The sequence below is a fragment of the Apostichopus japonicus genome, chromosome 12 (genome assembly GCF_037975245.1).
Source record: "Apostichopus japonicus isolate 1M-3 chromosome 12, ASM3797524v1, whole genome shotgun sequence".
Classification (NCBI taxonomy): Eukaryota; Metazoa; Echinodermata; class Holothuroidea; order Aspidochirotida; family Stichopodidae; genus Apostichopus; species Apostichopus japonicus.
In genome coordinates, this window is record NC_092572.1 from 24,466,019 (window position 1) to 24,484,982 (window position 18,964).

The following is an 18,964-nucleotide window of genomic DNA, read 5'->3' on the forward strand; positions in this document are numbered from 1 at the left end:
GTATGCGGTGACATGGCTAGCTCATAGGCTCAGTTCATTGCATGTACATTCTGTTAATCGCCAAAACTGAAACTCTTGTTCCGCAAATACCACAGACAAAAATACCTTTTGCAATATTGTGTCCAAAAAGCTTGCTAGCTCCACCTCAAGCTAGTCACCTAAAGTGGACTGACTGATATCCCAAGGATGAGTAGAGGGTGTGTCCATAAACCCTGCTAGCTCCACCTCAAGCTAGTCTCTTAAAGTGGACTGATGGATATACCAAGGGTTACTAGAGGGTGTGTCCATAAACCTTGCTAGCTCCACCTCAGGCTAGTCTCTTATAGTGACAGGTGGATATACCAAGGGTTACTAGAGGGTGTGTCCATGAACCTTGCTAGTTCTGCCTCAAGCTAGTCTATTATAGTGACAGGTGGAGTGATGAAGGTATCAGGGGATGGCAGAGGGTGTGTCCATGAGCCTTACTAGCTCTGTTTCAAGCTAGTCTCTTATAGTGACAGGTGGAGTGATGAAGGTATCAGGGGGTGGCAGAGGGTGTGTCCATGAGCCTTACTAGCTTTGTTTCAAGCTAGTCTCTTATAGTGACAGGTGGAGTGATGAAGGTATCAGGGGTGGCAGAGGGTGTGTCCATGAGCCTTACTAGCTCTGTTTCAAGCTAGTCTCTTATAGTGACAGGTGGAGTGATGAAGGTATCAGGGGTGGCAGAGGGTGTGTCCATGAACCTTGCTAGCTCTGCCTCAAGCTAGTTATAGTGACAGGTGGAGTGATGAAGGTATCAGGGGGTGGCAGAGGGGTGTGTCCATGAACCTTGCTAGCTCCGCCTCATGCTAGTCTCTTACAGTGACAGGTGGAGTGATGGAGGTATCAGGGGGTGGCAGAGGGTGTGTCCATGAGCCTTGCTAGCTCCGCCTCAACCTGGTCCTGTTTGGCCATCTCATCATCCAGAGATGGAGTCAACTCATCGAGGAGAAACTGCATCCCCTGAGAAACAAAGAATGACATTATAAAGTTTACTCTAAAAACTATAAATCGAGTGTAGTGGAAAGAATTTATAAATCAGTCTATCAGTATACAAAATATTCTATGAATGTTTCATAAAATTAGCTGTGAATTATTCCCAACAGTAGGCTAGTGAACAGTTTCAGCCCCAACTGGTATATGTAATATAGACTAATGTGAGGTAAACCTGATCTTGAAGTGTGGTAGGTGTAGGCTGCCATCCAGTTGGGACATTTTCCTTAATGCTAATACCTCTCAATACTGTTGTCTCATATCATGCTTCAAAGCACTCGCATTTACAGTATGAACAGTCCCTCACCTTTATCTGATTCTAATGCTAGTACCACTCTATACTGTCCTATCATATCATGCTTCAAAGCACTGGTACTGACAGTATGAACAGTTCCTAACCTTTATCTGATTCTAATGTTAAAACATCATATTCATACTGCTCATACTAACAATACAAGTGCCTAGAAGCGGGAAATGACAGTGCAGTTTAGGAATAATTGTCCCAATATTTCCAATTAACATACTCTGCGAAATTTTTTATTAATTTTTTTTTTATATCTTGTTTTTATGTTGTTGTGACATTCATGCAAAAAAAACACTATAAAAACACTGTGAATATTTGATAATATGAGAAATTCTCATTCAAAATGCAACCAACTGCTTCACAAAGATGATTAATATGAATATTCATGAACTACAGGTACCGTTTCATCTGCTGTGTCGTCATGGAACTGTTTGACAGGATCATTAAGTTGTGTCGTTTCCACCGCATCTTGGATCATCAAACTTTGGCTGAGAAGCTGATCAAGGATCATGCCTGGTGAAATATGATTTAGGAAAATTGAAAAATGGGAAAAATGTTAAATATACATCAGTAATTCTGATTGGTTCCTGAATAATCATTGCTGAGATTACACATTCCATGTTTCCTAGGTAACAATGAGCCAATGGGAGGAGCAAATGGATCTGCTCCTGGGTTTAACTAAAAGCCAATCCAAAACTCTGTACCTCAGGGGTGAAGGTAGTACAAGATAGCTGTGTTTACAATATGACTAAAATCTGGGCAACTGTATCGCAGTTCAGCTGCAGAGTTGCTATGGTGATAGAAATGTGGCAAATAATTTGGCAGACAGCAGCCTACTGTAACATGTTTCTCTAAATACATGTACAATAAAATTTGCAAAAGACCAAAGGAATATTTCGGGTAAAAATGTTCCATGGTGACATGATGTAAACTTGTTATAGGTTCAGAGTTAACTCTTAAATTGTTAGTGCATAGCATGAGTTATCTGGCAACACATGACTCTGTTTATGAATATTTTGCATTAGTTATCTGGCAATACATGACTCTATTTATGAGTATTGCATGAGTTATCTGGCAATACATGACTCTGTTTATGGATAGTTTTGCACTAGTTATCTGGCAACACGTAACTCTATTTAAGAATTTAATTCTTGTAGTATTGCAAAAACTAAAAGACTATGGTATAATTGAGACTTTTATTATCCATAAACTTGATCCTGTATTATAATAATATTTTATGCAAAATAGAAAAGGAACATTTGAACTTAAACTTTTATTGGGATATTCCAAAATAATTATTATTCAGTCATTCATCCCTATATTTCCTGCCTGTTCTTGGAACACACTTATTCTTTATCTGTTGACTCAAGTTCTTTAAGCAGTCCTCAACATAAACAGCAAATTTTTACTTTTCAAATTTGATCTCATTTCTATTATCTTTAGTTCACTTACCATCCAGTGCTCTCTCCTTGTATTCAGCATCAGTCCACATCTGGTGTTGAGCTTTAAGATTCTCAACGAGGGATTCCATAATAACGATGTTGGCCATGTGTTCAGCAGATGTCTCGTAGATCTAACAGACGGAAGTAGCGAGAGAATCAGGACACGTTTTAGATATCATTATTTCAGAAGTTTCGCGGGAGTCGTATTCATAAAACAACGGAATAATACTGTCTAGTTTGCCTGATTACATTTGCTAAACTGAGCACTTTTCCTGGACAATCAGGTCTTAATTTTCGTTGTTCTAACAGCAAATTTGGTTGCACAAAACAAAAAGCATATCGAGATATTCAACAATGAATAATGAACATAACACTGTAGGAGAGATCTGTAGAGATCTGTGGTGCTTATTATAACACACCTTTGGACTTTTCAGAATCTCCAATGCGATGGATGTTGGCCATCTTTACCTATTATGGGGATATTTCAGTTAAGATGAATGCGATATGAATTTGATGTTAAAGACAAGATGTCTGCTGGATGGCCTCTGAAGCTGATTGGGTAGGAAGTCAACAATTGAGAAGATCTGTTTGACACTGGGAAATATCTGGCTTTCTTCACACAGATTGTACCTACCTCTCTGTATTCACTCTCAGCTGCCCGATCGCTCGAAGGGAGTCGAGGGTGCCCTGTAGCGTACATGTCAGTGACGAAGACGCCAGCAACCTCTCGAGCTTCCTCGTCGATTAATTCCTCAAACAGATCGTCCAAGGATAGGTCAAGGAGGGATTCATTTACCTAACGAACAGAAACCAGGAAGATTTTTAAAAACAAAATTATGCAAAAGTCAAAAGTTGTTTATATATGAGTAGCTTGTACTGCCTGCAAAGCAACACAAGGCCGTTCAATTAAAATGTGATCGAGTCAATATTCCAATTTTTCTTCTTTAATTCTTTAAGCCGTGGGAATATATATGCTAAACTCATTTATGTCAACACTTAAAAATGACCATTCATGATCTTGCGACCATTCATGAATTTTTTAAACTTAAAGAATTAAAGTGAGAACCAGGGAAAGATTTGTAAAAATCCCTTGTGGGGCATCAACCAATTCATTCAATCCTTAAGATTTCACAATGTAGAATATTAAAGCAACGAGATATTCATAGATGTAAATATGTGTCAAAGGTTATCTTTTAAAATGGACGAATCAGAAGTAAGAGGTGAACTGGGAGTGGGTCATAATAGGCAAAGTGCTATTACTGTTATCAGGAAACGTGCATTAAAAATGATTGGACACAGATTAAGAGAAGACCTGGTGAAACTAAACTCTCTCTACTGAGACTTTGAAACAATTATTAGAGGAAAAATTCACAGGTTTTTCACAGCAAGGGGTAGAAGATTTACTCTATTTTACATGAAACTTACCACTCCATAGATTAAGTGCTCAGATACCTCTTCATACAGAATCCCAAAGGCCATAACAACCTCTTTCTCTCTGAAGTAGTCATTCACCATTTCACTGACAGCATCTGCTGCCACCAATCTCAATTCATCCTCTACCGTCTCCATGACGACCGTGTCCCTGATTGGTTCCATTAGTTCTGCTCTGGTGGCAATGTCCTTCCAGTATCTAGGGTCAAATAGGCATATATTATATAGCTAAATAAGCCATGATTTTTTTTTGGCCAAAAATGGAACTTTGTTACCCTGGCAAACCTGATGTTTCTTATTGGACAAGAATGGAACATTGTTACCATGGCAACACAATATTTGCTTTACCCATGAAACCATTCTATAGAACTTCCCAGCAAACAGAAAGGAGACTACATTATTTGCTGAGACTAGCAGCAAATGTCTTTATAGCCTACTGCTTATAGTTGTAGCAAAATAATCGTTTTGCATTTAGCTGAAAATTACCTTGTTTAGTTTTACAAATATATAAATTACAAAAGTGTTTACTGTCTAATACCATATATTACAATTATAATATCTAAGGTCAAACAATGGTAGCTTAACAAGACAAACAATTTTTCCAGCATGAAAATGTGTTTCCATGGCAACATAATATTTGCAAAAGTTAAAATTGTGCTTGACAATCATTTGACAATCATTCTGGTGCCAAACATTCTGGTGACTTGACAATCATTCTGGTTTCTGGGAAATGATTCTGTGATAAGAAATTTGTTTAAACGCAAACAGTGAGGAGGCTTCAATCACTATTAGCTGTTCATCCATAAAAGTGATGAATTTATGGCCGAGTGTCCGTCTCGTCATGGGGAAAAGTATCAAGAAATTAGTTTTAAAATGATACTGTTTCTCATTTTTCCCCAAAACCTACCGGTTTGTGGATTTATGAGTGATGATACTTACCTGTCTCCCAGTCAACGTATGCACTTTCCTATCTACCTAAACATACATAATTGGAACCTTTTATCCCAGCGCCCTCACTTTATTGGTCAGGCAAACGATCACCAAAGATAACAGAGATCTGTGCAAAAACTTGGGACGAAAAGCTGGAGCACACATAGCTGCTTCTTTGAATGGTAGATTTGGAAGGGATGAGTGGGGGGGGGGGCATGAAGTGTGGGGGAAGTGCTAAAAAGTTCCAATCATGTAGGTTAGCTAGATAGGAATAGTGCATATATGTTGAGAGGAAGACAGGCATTTATAGAAAGAGGAGCAAAGTAAATACCCAGATAATGGGTGCCGTTAATTTTACAAATAAATCTAATATTGTGGTTGTGTTCCACTACACCACCCCAAACCTCCCCTCCCCCCCCCCCAATTCCCACCAACCACACTGAGGCTTCATTCTTAAGTGTTTAAAATCTAGTTATCTTTTGACCCGTCAGACGTATATCTTCACCTGATGACAGAGTTCTGCCTCTCCTCTCCAGCGATGGCCACCAGTTCTTCATTAATGCAATCGTGGAGGACATCTTTAGCTGCTAGAATCACTGGGTAAGAGGTACGGTCAACGACATCCTGAAATTATAAAAATATATATATATATGAAATATTATCCTTTTTTCTATTTACTTCTAATGATTTGGTTAGCACAAACTTGATGTGATTGTGCAATATTATCCTTTTTCTCTTTACTTCTAACGATTTGGTTAGCACAAACTTGATGTAATATATGAAATATTATCTTTTTTTCTATTTACTTCTAACGATTTGAATAGCACGAAAAGAGGGGCAGTAGACAAGTATGGTATAATTTACAAATTTTTCTCCAAGACAGAGCGAGTGCATAAAATGATTCTGTATTTAAGATAATCATATCGAGTCTGCATTACACTGGGCGTACACTGTACCTGACCAGATAATTATCCACAAATTTCCTTGTTTTAATGTACTCCATTTTCTTACTTTTAATACCCTCCCTTGCAACCCATCTCTCTTTGTAAAACATTTTGTCATTTTAATTCTTGAACTATTAAACTCTCCTCGCAATGTGGCTTCAACAGAGTTTGAGTGATGAGCGGTGTCGTTGAGATTATTAAATAGTACATGGATGCCAGTTTGAGGCTTTGAAATACTCTACATCTTTTGACAAACAAGCACTCACCTACAAGAGATATCAGACTATGGACTATATTTATACTCCTATCACCACACAATGAATATTTAAGATGAGACTTGAAAGCACTTCAAATGTACTAAATCTCACACTAAAAAGCCAGGATCTGATCAATATTAAAGCTTCCTGTTTTTTCTAGCTCAATGAACCAAACTTTGCCTTCAAGAGTCATAAATCGGGCATTCTGAACCCAGTTCAATCAACGCACTTTATTACGGCAATTGATCAGACGCTGTCAAGCAATATGGAAGGGGTATAATTGATTTGGCGTCGCATTGTGAAATGCTATGCAAAAGGGTGAAATTGTATGCTATATAAGGGCAAAGATATATCGCAGAACAAAGAAGTTTTTGGGCAGGTTGGGATTCGAACCTGTGACCTCAGGGATACAAGCCCTGCCTTCTACCAACTGAGTCATTATTGTTAGTGGTGTTTGCTATAGAGCCATTTGTTTGTTAGAAGGGGGAAGGTGGGGAGGTCAGGATGGGCAGGGGTGGGTGAGGGGGTGCTAGTTACAAGCTTCCATACCATCTGACCATGAATCCCTCACCCCAAACCCCCCCCCCCCCAATTACTTACATCATAGTGGCGAGTAAAGGATATGACGAACAAGTAGAAACTGACCAATCTAAAACTAAATAAAATAAAACTGTTAACAAACTGCTTATCCACTAGAGAGCCTGTGTAATAGAATGTGTAAAAGTAAGTTGGCCTGACGTTTCGATCCTAGCAGGATCTTCTTCAGAGGCAAAATGACAAGTAACAGTAACAGAAGGGACAAAAACATGCACAGAATACAGACAGGTTAATGAGCACGGTGAACACAATGAGATAGATGAAAGGGGATTACAGTAGTAGACAAGGGACTTTTACACAATCTAAAACTGGTCAGTGTTCTGTAGTTTGTTTATATGCATTTGAAAATTATTAAATTTTTGATACATAATATCAATAAGGAAGATCTCACATATAACAGGACGTTACAACAACTCTGTATGGTCACATTTTCTAATCTATCTGTTTATATGATGCCTTCCTCACCTGCAGATCCCTGGATTCAACGAGGACCTCTGCAGCCACTTCTAAGATCAAACTCTCCTTGATGCAAGACTCGACGAATCTCTCGATAAACGACTCCGCATTCCTTGGATCGGCCAGGAATCTCAGACCCAAGATATCCTACGAGTTGAGGGAAAAAAGGGAAAGCAGAGAGTGAAATAAAACTGGGCATGTACGTTAATCACATGTTAGATGGGGCGCAGTCACGAGGGAATCCAATTATCTGTCAAAGTGCTGCTGGGTTGACCAATGAAGCTAGTTAATCAACCATGGATTAAAATGGAACAATTAGAACACTGTACAGTAGTCTGACATTTATCTGCTTCAGTTTTATCCTGTGCAACTACATATCAACTCTCCCTCTCTCTCTTTGTAAAATGAACACCTCTGAGACCATATGAAGATGTTACAAACTTCTAAATTCAAACCATGCGTGCATGAAAGGTAGGCCACCTGCTGTGCAGTATTATCCCAACCGGTATACAGTACATGGTGAAATGGTTTCACTTGGTCCCAGTCGAAAACTGCATGATGAATTTATTTGAATAAACAGTGTTTAAGAACTATTTATACAATTTTAAATTCAATGAAGTGCCAACATTCCCTTCAATGCATAATTTCATCATTCCTGGTTTGGGGAATAATTTATCACAGTATCGCATTGCTAAATGCTATGCAAACTGCTATGTAAAGTGCTATGCAAAATGCACAAAGTGCACAACGATTTTTGTACACAAGAACATTATTTTATTTATAAGAGACAAAGTTCAGATGGAGGGCCCATCAAACTGAGCTATAGATGCAAAAATTTGGAATTTATTCGACGTTGGTTTGATTTTTTGGTGGAGTAAAGTAACAGTCGGATGCTTTATTTAGGATCGAGTCACTTCATTTTTAAATCTTTCTCTGGACGATTAAGGACGGTACAATACGTCAGTACACTACCGTCCAGAGGTTACCAAATTCAACGCAAATTGCACATGTATCATGTAACCTATGGATTTGTGGAGGTATAGCAAGAAGTGTGGTATGTACTATGAATATCATATCTTAGGTAGACCTTAGTAATGGACGTTTTCATAATTCGTAGCAGGAACTATTTCAGAGGCTGTTCAGAAGATCCTGCTAGAACTAAATAACTTTAACATATATCTTCCTACACAAGCCATTTTCAATAGATATAATGCACTTTGCTGACAGTTTTATTTTATTTTACTATCTTCGGTAGCCATTAGTTAATGCATAGTTCACATACCTGGTGTGAGGTTTCCCCCCACAGTCCTCTATAATGGCCTCGCAGTCTACCATCTGCTGGGAAATCTCCACGGTAACCGTTGTACGGTTTCGATAGACCCGGGTCGAGTCTGTTGCCATGGAGACCCAGACTCGGAAGCGAGCTATGACGTTTCATATGCTGCGTACTCCAAAGTTCCGCGTCCCCCCACGGCGATTCCCCGCCCGGGGGTCGATACGGCTCATCAAATTTACTCCTACCTACGAGACCGGGCAGTGCATCATGGGAACGAGGTCTCTGATCGTCGAAAGTCACACGGTCCCTCTGACGGTCACGGTTGGCAGACGACGATCGTTCCCTTGGTAACCTTGTTGGTTGGTGATGGAGATCTCTCAATCGTGGCTCAATGAAGTATGGATCATTCCTGGAAATGTCACCGAATGACTCAAAGTCATCATTCTTATATTCAGTCCGAGATCTGTCCTGGCGACCTGTCGGGGTTGGGGGGATGAACTTTGACCCTGTGTCATCTCTGTGCCTCCTGACATCATCACTATACCGTAGACCATACCTGCCTTCTGGAGGCAAGCTGAATCCTCTCCGAGGATCTGAGCCACGACCCTCTCCGTATCTGTCCCCACCAGAGGGAGATAGAGGGGGCACCTTAGGATAATAAGCACCCCTGAGCTCTGGGAACGGCCGAGCCATGTCTTTACGGACCTTGGGCCCTTCTGACCTAAAGAAGACAATCAAAGTACAAAATATATAAACGGATGTGAGCACAAAATGTCCCTTTGTCAATTTTTTTTAAAATTCATGAAATTCCACTGAAAATTTTACTCAAGCTAGAAATGATTTGAGAGGAACATCAGCCTGGTCTGCTAAAAAAAAAAAAAAATCAAGTTTAGATAAATGAAACTTGAATCTAAACTTCTGTGTGTTCCAGGTGAATACACTGTGCCAAAATATCTGTTCTTTTCCAATTTTTGCAGTACTGTAGTGTAGATATACAGGTCTTGCAATAGTACTGACATACAGTTATAATACACTTCACTTCCGACATTTGTACCAGTGCACACTGTTCCTGTATATAATTTGATTCAATCCAAACAGAAGGAATTTCTGGGGGTTAAAATTCATTTCCAATACTCTTTGCTATCTTTCAGTTGTGTCTTATTGCCCAGTCAGTTTGTTCTGACGATGATTTTTCTTTTCCACATATATACATGGAGAAGTCATTTGAATATATACACTGAAATATGTATGTCAGATGCAAGCCGAAAATGAATAGTGGACATTCAAACATAAGATGACCAGACATCGCCTCCTCATGACCAATCACAGCATGACTCCATTCTGCAAAGTCCTGGCATTGTTCCAAGTCATGAATTAATGTAACAAGTGTTCATATTACTTTCCATACCCCAAAGATAAAGTTCATTTGTGAAATATTTATCAATAAATCCTTACATGTATACGACTGTTTGCCAACGCTCAATTCAGAGGTCTAGATTAAACACATTAAATGTTGGAATATTACATCTTACAATGTTTTATGCTTAAAAGCTAGCTTATTATAATAGTTATCATTACACATGTGTAATTGCCTGTTATACACACCAACTTGCTGGGTACTAGTACTGTAGGCCTACAGTGTACTATGATTAATTTACTCCACACTAAAGAATATACGCATCATTCACCAATATACAAATTTAAATAAAAGATTTACTGTATATTTGATTAAACCCTTTCACCTACATACTGTCGTCTCCCTGCTCAATTCCGTTTAGTTTATGATGGTTTATATATTGTATGTTTTATTAACTTGACGTGTAAAGTACAATGAATGTATTTAAACTGTAAGGGAAATATGGGCGAGTCAATTAACTTGCGTTTTCGCAAAAAGAGCAAAGGTTGCAGCATGATGCCAAAATTAATCAGAATTTTGATATGAAATATGATATCACACTGTTTTAGTCAATATATAAAAGGATCTTTTCAGGTGGCAGACGTTGGTCGCTTGAAATAGCAAACTCGCTGAAAATTTGTCCTGAATCTTTTAAGGCAAAAAAACACATCCTTGCATAGGAATATTTGTAGATTTTAATGAATTGATATGTTGCCATATTTTGCAAAATTTCATAGTATCCTAGCAACAACAAAATGGATGATGTCATCAACTATGCAAATTCTAAATACAGAGAACCTTAACAGCTTAAAGCAAACATTCAAACAAATGTTTCAAGTTTCAAGTATTAAAAATCGATTAATAAGAAGGTACTTGAAAGCTTTTCAACGAATATTTGCTGTGAATGACATTCACATATTACGAACAGTGCAAATAAATTGAGGATTTAGAATTTTAGACAGTTAAAATGAAAGTCCACTCAATCAAACATATCTTTAGAATAGGGATCTAGATATCGTGATATCTAGGGGTTTCCAACTACACACTGAATGTAGAATATCTTCCGTTTTCAATTAATTAATTGTTGCATTGTTTGCCACCTGAATACATCATTAGGAGGCGCCCGAGCCAACAACATCTGTGCAGTCTATTTACGCTGAGAGCGGCATCTTTCCAAACTACAGTAGCAACAAGTAACAGTACTGTAATTTATCAGTGTACACACCTTACAAACTTAAAAATGATTTAAAGCGGGCCATTCCCTCCCACACTCTAAACTCTGTGTACTACAATGACTGCATGTAAAGTGATAAGATAGGCTTGACTTTAACAGAGTTCCCATGTACTATACTCCATTCATGGTAATGTTATACATTAATGGTAAACCAAAATTACACATGAACATTATCGCCACTGTCCAGTTGTTGCTAAGCAACACATATCAATACTTTATAAACTGAATTCATAGTAATATTATTGGAAAACCAAAATTACATGAACGTTATCACCACTGTACAGGTAACCGTTTGTTGCTAAGCAACACATATCATTTAGTAAGATTTTCACTCAAATATAGCCAAATATCAATGAATACTACAGTATATAAACTACATTCATGGTAAGAATATATACATTATTGGAAAACCAAAATTACATCAATGTTATCGCCACTGTCCAGTTGTTGCTAAGCAACACATATCAATTAATACTATATAACTACATTCATGGTAAGATTATACATTATTAGAAACCAAAATTACATGAACGTTATCACCACTGTACAGGTAACCCTTTGTTGCAAAGCAACAAATATCATTTAGTAAGATTTTCACTCAAATATAGCCCTGGCCATAAGTTTAAGTGATACAGTAATAACAGTTTATGGACCTATTAAAATTGAGTGGCAATATATTAACGGAACTGTCTACATTTCACATTCAGCACAAAATTTACAAGTTTTGATATTAATACACAGTCAGATTTAATAGTCATTGGTTGTTGATTAATGGTTGCCAAGCAACCAAAAGTGCACAATTTTTTTTCTTCTTCAAATTACCCGATAACTGCATGTGTAAGGAATAATACACAATTTTTTAGTTGTTTGATACAGTACAATATCCAAGCATCCATAATCAGTAATGACAACGCATTTTTAAACATGTAGAATTTTCAGGATATCGGCCTAATATGATCAAACTTTACAAAAAAACTTTTATCCTAATTTTCACAGTTTCCCTCAAAAAGTGTTTAAAATGCCACAAATGGATATATCTGCATTGGCTGGAAAATCATAACGTAAGCTAAAAAGCTTCAATTTTCATGACTCATGAATCTTGTCTTTTATTTTTTATTGTTATGTTTAATCAATTTTCTAACCAATTAAGCCAGTTGTATCAGTCACACATATACAGTGACTGGATAAGTACTTAATGATAAGTGTACATGATATACATATTCTGTGGAATATGGCTGGCTATTGTATTTTGTAACGTTAATGTACTGTTTTAAATGATATCAATGGCATTGTACAGTACAGTGCTTAGTTGGTTCTTTAATCGACTTAAAATGGCATTCAGCAATGATTCTTAAGTGATGATGCAGACACCAAAAACCCCCCACTTACCCCCTCCAGTGCCTCCTCACCCCACATCATACCCCTCCCCCCCCCTCGGCCTTACAATGGTTCCAGTAATGTGGACTCATAAACAGCAAATTTATGAAAATTTCTATCTAATTGTCATTTAGTAGTCGTCTTATCACCTGTCAAGTAATTGATTGTACTCATGAAGTGAAAAGTGATCAAGTTAATTTCAATGCAACGACTCTAATATCAAAATAAACCAAAATTCCCATTATTAAAACCTTCTGTGAAAATTTGTGAATGGGCGATCAAAATTCTACTATCATGGTATCAATCAATAACAGTTGTGAACACATGATTGAAAAATCAATAAAATCAATCAAGATTTGTTAATTTGAGCCAAGCTGAACAATACTTTATTCAAGCTCTTTTATCTTTCATGTCTCTATCTAGAGACTGTTTGCTGGTCGAAATTATCAACTTGAAATGATTGCATTCTGAAGTAAACCTAATTAAATTTCATAAATATCATAAAGAAAGCTAACAGCTGGATCGATTGAGATTTACTGTACATAATAATAATGATAATGATAATGATAATGATAATGATAATGATAATGATAATGATAATAATAATAATAATAATAATAATAATAATAATAATAATAATAATAATAATAATAATAACAATAACAATAACAATAACAATAATAATAATAATAATAATAATCATCATCATCATCATCATAATATACAGTACAGTGTCATTTCTAAATGCTGAAAAGGGAAACTTTTCAACTAAATATATTGTCGAATAAATAAGAAGAGATTTTTGTTTTTGATAGAACAGTATTAAATAGATTGGCATAACATGATATACATACTGGAAATAACATCATCTTAATCCCCCTAAGAAGGATTTTAGTTCTAAGTTTTAACTTATCAAAAAAGCAATTTATTTGTCACAGATGATAGACAAACATTAAATTAATGATCAAAATAACTGTATATATGTTTACAGGGCTTTCAGATGGATTATAATCCCAAATTATATTTACTGTGTTACTTTTACTTTTAACTTTAATAAACAGAAGAATCATTTTCTCCTCAGAACCTATTTCCATTCTGAAGTAGACATATATTGCCATGGTTACACTAAGTCTTTTGGCATATCATATGGTAGTACATGGTACCACAATTAACCTACACCACCTCCACCAATACCCCCCCCCCCCCCCTCCTCTCCAAACTGACAGAAACAATTGAAACTAAAGCATTGTATGTCTAGGGAAACAGCAAATTCAAGGTATAGTGCTTTCAACTGCATATGTATTACTTTTTGTTTTCCAGAGCTAAAAAGTTCAACCTTCCTTATTTCTGTGTAAAAACTAAGTTGCAAAAATGGACCAGTGCAGCTCATACATGTCATATATTGCAAAGATTACAGAAGGCTGAGTAGTATACACAATCATTATAGAAATAGACTTTCTCCAAATATTAGCCCACTATTTCTGTCTCAATCAGACCTCAAAATTCCTAGCACTCGACACATAAAATATACAGTGTGTATACAGAACGACCTAAACTTTGTTGCAATTTAATATAGCACAATTTTGCATCTTAGCACCCAAGGTTCATTTTACCAGAATTTGTCAGACAGAAAGGCAATTAAACCCCTGGCCTCCCCTGACAACATAACATCTTAGACCTTTCCCCTCCTTACACAAAAATGGTAATTTCACCCTGGCAGCCAATGAATACCCTGTATACCAGAGTTGTCCAACCTACGGCCCGCGGGCCACAGTCCGGCCCGCCACAGGGTTGCGTCCGGCCTGCCAGAGATGCTGTACGGTGCAAAATTTTAGTGAGCAGATTTATTGATAACAATTTGAAGCTACATAATCAATCATTCGAGCCTTCTGGGTCCAAAAAACTGCATGTGGTCAGTTTGTGTGACACTCTCAGCGAAGGAGGGTGGGAGGGGGCGGCTGTACTTTATTCATCTGTTTTATCAGGAAGGAAAATAAATCAGTGCGCTCCGCGCGTAGTGATTACATTTTGTTGCCCTGTGCTTCGGGCAAAAGATCGAGCGTAGGGCTCATGTGGCCCCCTCCTTCATTATAATCATTCCATGTGGCCCCCCTCTGCAAAAGGTTGGACAACCCTGCTCTATACAGTTGCCTAGAAGCTAGTTCCTATAGCAACTTACCCGTATCTCAATCTATGATTCCTTGACACTGATTCCTCATCAGGCCTGGAAGAATTCCATGGTGGCCTTTCACCTCTAGAGTTGTCATCATGGAAGTAATTCCTCTCCATCAAGGCATGCCTGTTAATAAAGCATGCAATACATATGAGTACAAAAAACAAATAGTATTGCAGTACCTGTACAATAAATTACAGTCCACATTTAATTATTGGGTCATTCCATATCAAATCACCAGATTTTGGGGTATGTTGTAGTTCAACATTTTTGAAAAATTCCCAAATTTATTGCATGAGTGGACCACCATAAAATAAGCATATTCTGAAAATTTCAGTTGCATTGCTTTACAATTGGCCGATTTAAAATTCTTTGAAATTCCGCAATTTGTCGCCACCATGGCAATTTGGCATTTTCTTGACTTTTGAGGTCTCATTTCTCAGCAATTACACATTCTACTACCTTTCTATTACAGATGCCTATAGAGTCTAACCCATAGAACAGGAAAATAACAAATTAGGCTACACAAATATTGTCTTGTGGAGTTAGGTCAACTTAAAAGTGTCAAAATATTTAATTTTTGTACTTTTCACTAAAAAATGTGCTATTTTTAGTGATGAATTGCTCCTAAACCATTGCTTCAGGGTACTTGATTCTTTCAGAGGTTATTATGTCTAGTACAAACATTACAAAATAATGATTACAATGCTTTCCTAGAATATGTTTGCAAGTTGTGCAACTCTAAAGTTGCTATTTCATGCTGCGATTCAGCATGAGGTAGGGGTTTTGATGCCAATTTTTTACCAAAGTAACCATGTTAGAGGTGTCAGGGTTTATACTTCATTAATAAGTATAAAGTTCTTACACATTAACAAATTTCAGGGTTCTAGCTGTTCTCAATATTAATTTATGAAGTTGTTAAGTTGCTCCGATGTACAAAAGAGGTCGTTTTTGACGGCCAATAACTCAAAACGCGTCAAATTAAAAAAAATTGATAATTTTTTCTGGAAGATATATAGTACCACCCTGTTTGTACAAAAAAATTCAGGAGGGTGTTTTGCCTTATTTTGAAATGAAAAATCCTCAAAGTTTGTCAAAGTCAGTACACACATATGAATGTACAGTGTGTACAGTACATACACTGCACTGAGTGTATATGTACGGAGTGCCATGAGTGCCAGAAGACTATGTTTAAACTAACACTAATATACACACTGTACATATACAATTGGTTGAATTAGAAGACTTTACTATAGAATTAATTTCAACCAGTACATGTATGTACAGTACAAAACTGTACTGGGTGTACATGTACAGTGTGTTAGTGTTGTTTTAACATAGTCTTCTGGCACTCATGGCACTCCGTACATATACACTCAGTACAGTGTATGTACTGTACACACTGTACATACATATGTGTGTACTGGTTGAAATTCATTTTATAAGTCTTCTAATTAAATGAATTCAACCAGGAGCAGACAAGTACATTGCAAATAGTATTTTGTTATATGAAATTAAAAACTGCACAGTATTGAACTGAATGACCTTGAAGTACAGTACAATACCCAGCGTCAAAACTCATGGAACATCAAAACAGGCAAAAACGTTTTTTTGTAAAAATCCCAAACTTTGAGGATTTTTCATTTCAAAATAAGGCAAAACACCCTCCTGAAATTTTTTGTACAAACAGGGTGGTACTATATCTCTTCCAGAAAAAATTATCAATTTTTTTTAATTTGACGCGTTTTGAGTTATTGGCCGTCAAAAACGACCTCTTTTGTACATCGGAGCTACTTAACAACTTCATAAATTAATATTGAGAACAGCTAGAACCCTGAAATTTGTTAATGTGTAAGAACTTTATACTTATTCATAAAGTATAAACCCTGACACCTCTAACATGGTTACTTTGGTAAAAAATTGGCATCAAAACCCCTACCTCATGCTGAATCGCAGCATGAAATAGCAACTTTAGAGTTGCACAACTTGCAAACATAGTCTAGGAAAGCATTGTAATCATTATTTTGTAATGTTTGTACTAGACATAATAACCTCTGAAAGAATCAAGTACCCTGAAGCAATGGTTTAGGAGCAATTCATCACTAAAAATAGCACATTTTTTAGTGAAAAGTACAAAAATCAAATATTTTGACACTTTTAAGTTGACCTAACTCCACAAGACAATATTTGTGTAGCCTAATTTTTTATTTTCCTGTTCTATGGGATAGACTCTTTAGGCATCTGTATTAGAAAGGTAGTAGAATGTTCCATTGCTGAGAAATGAGACCTCAAAAGTCAAAAAAAGGCCAAAATGCCATGGTGGCGACAAATTGCGGAATTTCAAAGTGTGATAAATCGGCCAATTGTAAAGCAATGCAACTGAAATTTTCAGAATATGCTTATTTTATGGTGGTCCAATCATACAATAAATTTGGGAATTTTTGGAAAGGGTGCAGCAACAGCCATCCGTGATTTGACACGGAATGACCCTATTATGTGTAATGCTGCATTTATTGATGATTTCCACTTTATGACTCACAGGCTAAGAATGAATTATGATATATTTTTTCTTGTACCCCTCTCCCCCCGGCCATCCAAAATAAAAAGGTAGGCCTATAGCTACAGTATTTGACACAGGAAAATATTCAAAATTTATCTGCCACTTCCAGACTTGGATAGTTTTAAACCTTATAGGAAAGCCTACCCTCGATACATTTCAAATTCAATATACATATATGCAGCCTAGATGTAACGTCAAGTCAGTACTTTGATCTACTTCTTAACATTAGGCTACAGAAAGTGAGAAAGATACAAAAACAATTTTGTCAGACTTTCTTGACAGCCAAGTGTGACCCCAAATTAAATGGTTTTGGATCCACCTAGAACTTTAGAAGTTTTCCATGCTTAGCTTTGCCATAGTTCTAGGGCCCCTAGGTATTCATCAACCATTGAGGGTTGTAACATAAAGGTATTCCTAATTTGTAATCTGAGCCTGAGCTTATCATTGATCAGCAACAGCCAAGGCCTATATCCAACTTGGCGGATATCATGTTTACAGTAAAATTTGGATTGGCCCGACTTTGAATGCTTATTTACAACTGCCACATAGTAAATACTGCGGATGTAGCAGATATAGTGTTCGTGGTATGCAGCAATACTGCTTAGGCTAGGCCTACTACTAAGTCTTGATTAGGTGAGTCATCCTTGAAATTTTCAAGTCGAGTCTGTGGTAGGCCTAGCCTCGGTCTAAGTTAGGCTATGTAAAGACAACAGACCAAAGTTATGTCTGGTCCTAGGCTAGGCCTAAGCTAGTAAAAGTCCTCCTGTAGCCTAGGTATTACATTGGGCTTTTGCCTGAAGCTGGCAGACGTACAGTAAGGTAAAGTATTCAAAACGGTAAACAGGGTAGCATACGAACCCATTAGTCGGGCTTACAATACGCCGTCCAAATACACGTAAATATGATTTGCTCTGTTATGTCATGACATAACAACTTGATGTAAACTTTGCAGGCTAGGTGGTCAGAACTTATAAAAGCTAGTAACTTTAGTGTCAGTTGGAATCTTTCCCATAGCACCTGTTAGCACTAAACTATCGTTGACTGGTAATCTGTACAGTCTGTCACCGACGCGCGTACGATGTAAAACGCGTACACATGTTGCTATGGATATTACAAGGGGATTTCCCGATCTCAATGATCAATAAGGGAAGTCGACTGAGGATTACACAGAGATTTAATAATGTTCGAAGTGTACATTACATTATGCTTGTATGTTCCACAGAGAATATAGGCAGTCGATTCTAATTTTTGGTTCTTGGACAATCAAGCATCTGATTTCTGTATACAAATTACAATATTATAAGACCCTCTGATGTTTCATTGTCCTGTTAGTTAATTTCTTTCAACTAGAGCACAAGCCATTTATGGCGTACTAACTCATTTCAGTCTCTTTCGAACACAGCTGTTCTATAAATCTGTCCTCAGTGCTAGTCATTTTAAAGGTAGAGTTTTTAAGTTTAGAGGAAGCAGATTTAATTTCAATTCATCTTTATTGTAGTATCTGTCAACCAAACTGGCTGAAGAGTGGCAAATCCTTGCTAGTAGGTATTTGTATATTAGCGATGCTCATCTTGAT

General features: G+C 37.1%; 1 protein-coding gene across 3 annotated transcripts; it reads right to left on the reverse strand.

Annotated features, from left to right (window-relative positions):
- Positions 1-500: 500 nt before the first annotated feature.
- LOC139977489 (uncharacterized) lies at positions 501-14,954 on the reverse strand. Of its 3 annotated transcripts, none has more exons than XR_011796560.1 (10): positions 14,835-14,954; positions 8,655-9,369; positions 7,382-7,519; positions 5,624-5,742; positions 4,183-4,387; positions 3,392-3,553; positions 2,768-2,888; positions 1,716-1,828; positions 808-981; positions 501-635 (listed from the first exon to the last, which is right to left on the reverse strand). XR_011796560.1 is itself a non-coding variant. In XM_071986837.1 (9 exons), exons 1-9 carry the CDS (start codon positions 14,942-14,944, stop codon positions 865-867), a joined length of 1,800 nt encoding a protein of 599 aa, XP_071842938.1. In that variant the 5' UTR covers positions 14,945-14,954; the 3' UTR covers positions 589-864. The 3 variants fall into 3 exon arrangements, 1 of the variants encoding a protein (XP_071842938.1); XR_011796561.1 differs by having other exon boundaries at positions 594-722; XM_071986837.1 differs by having other exon boundaries at positions 589-981.
- Positions 14,955-18,964: the final 4,010 nt, after the last annotated feature.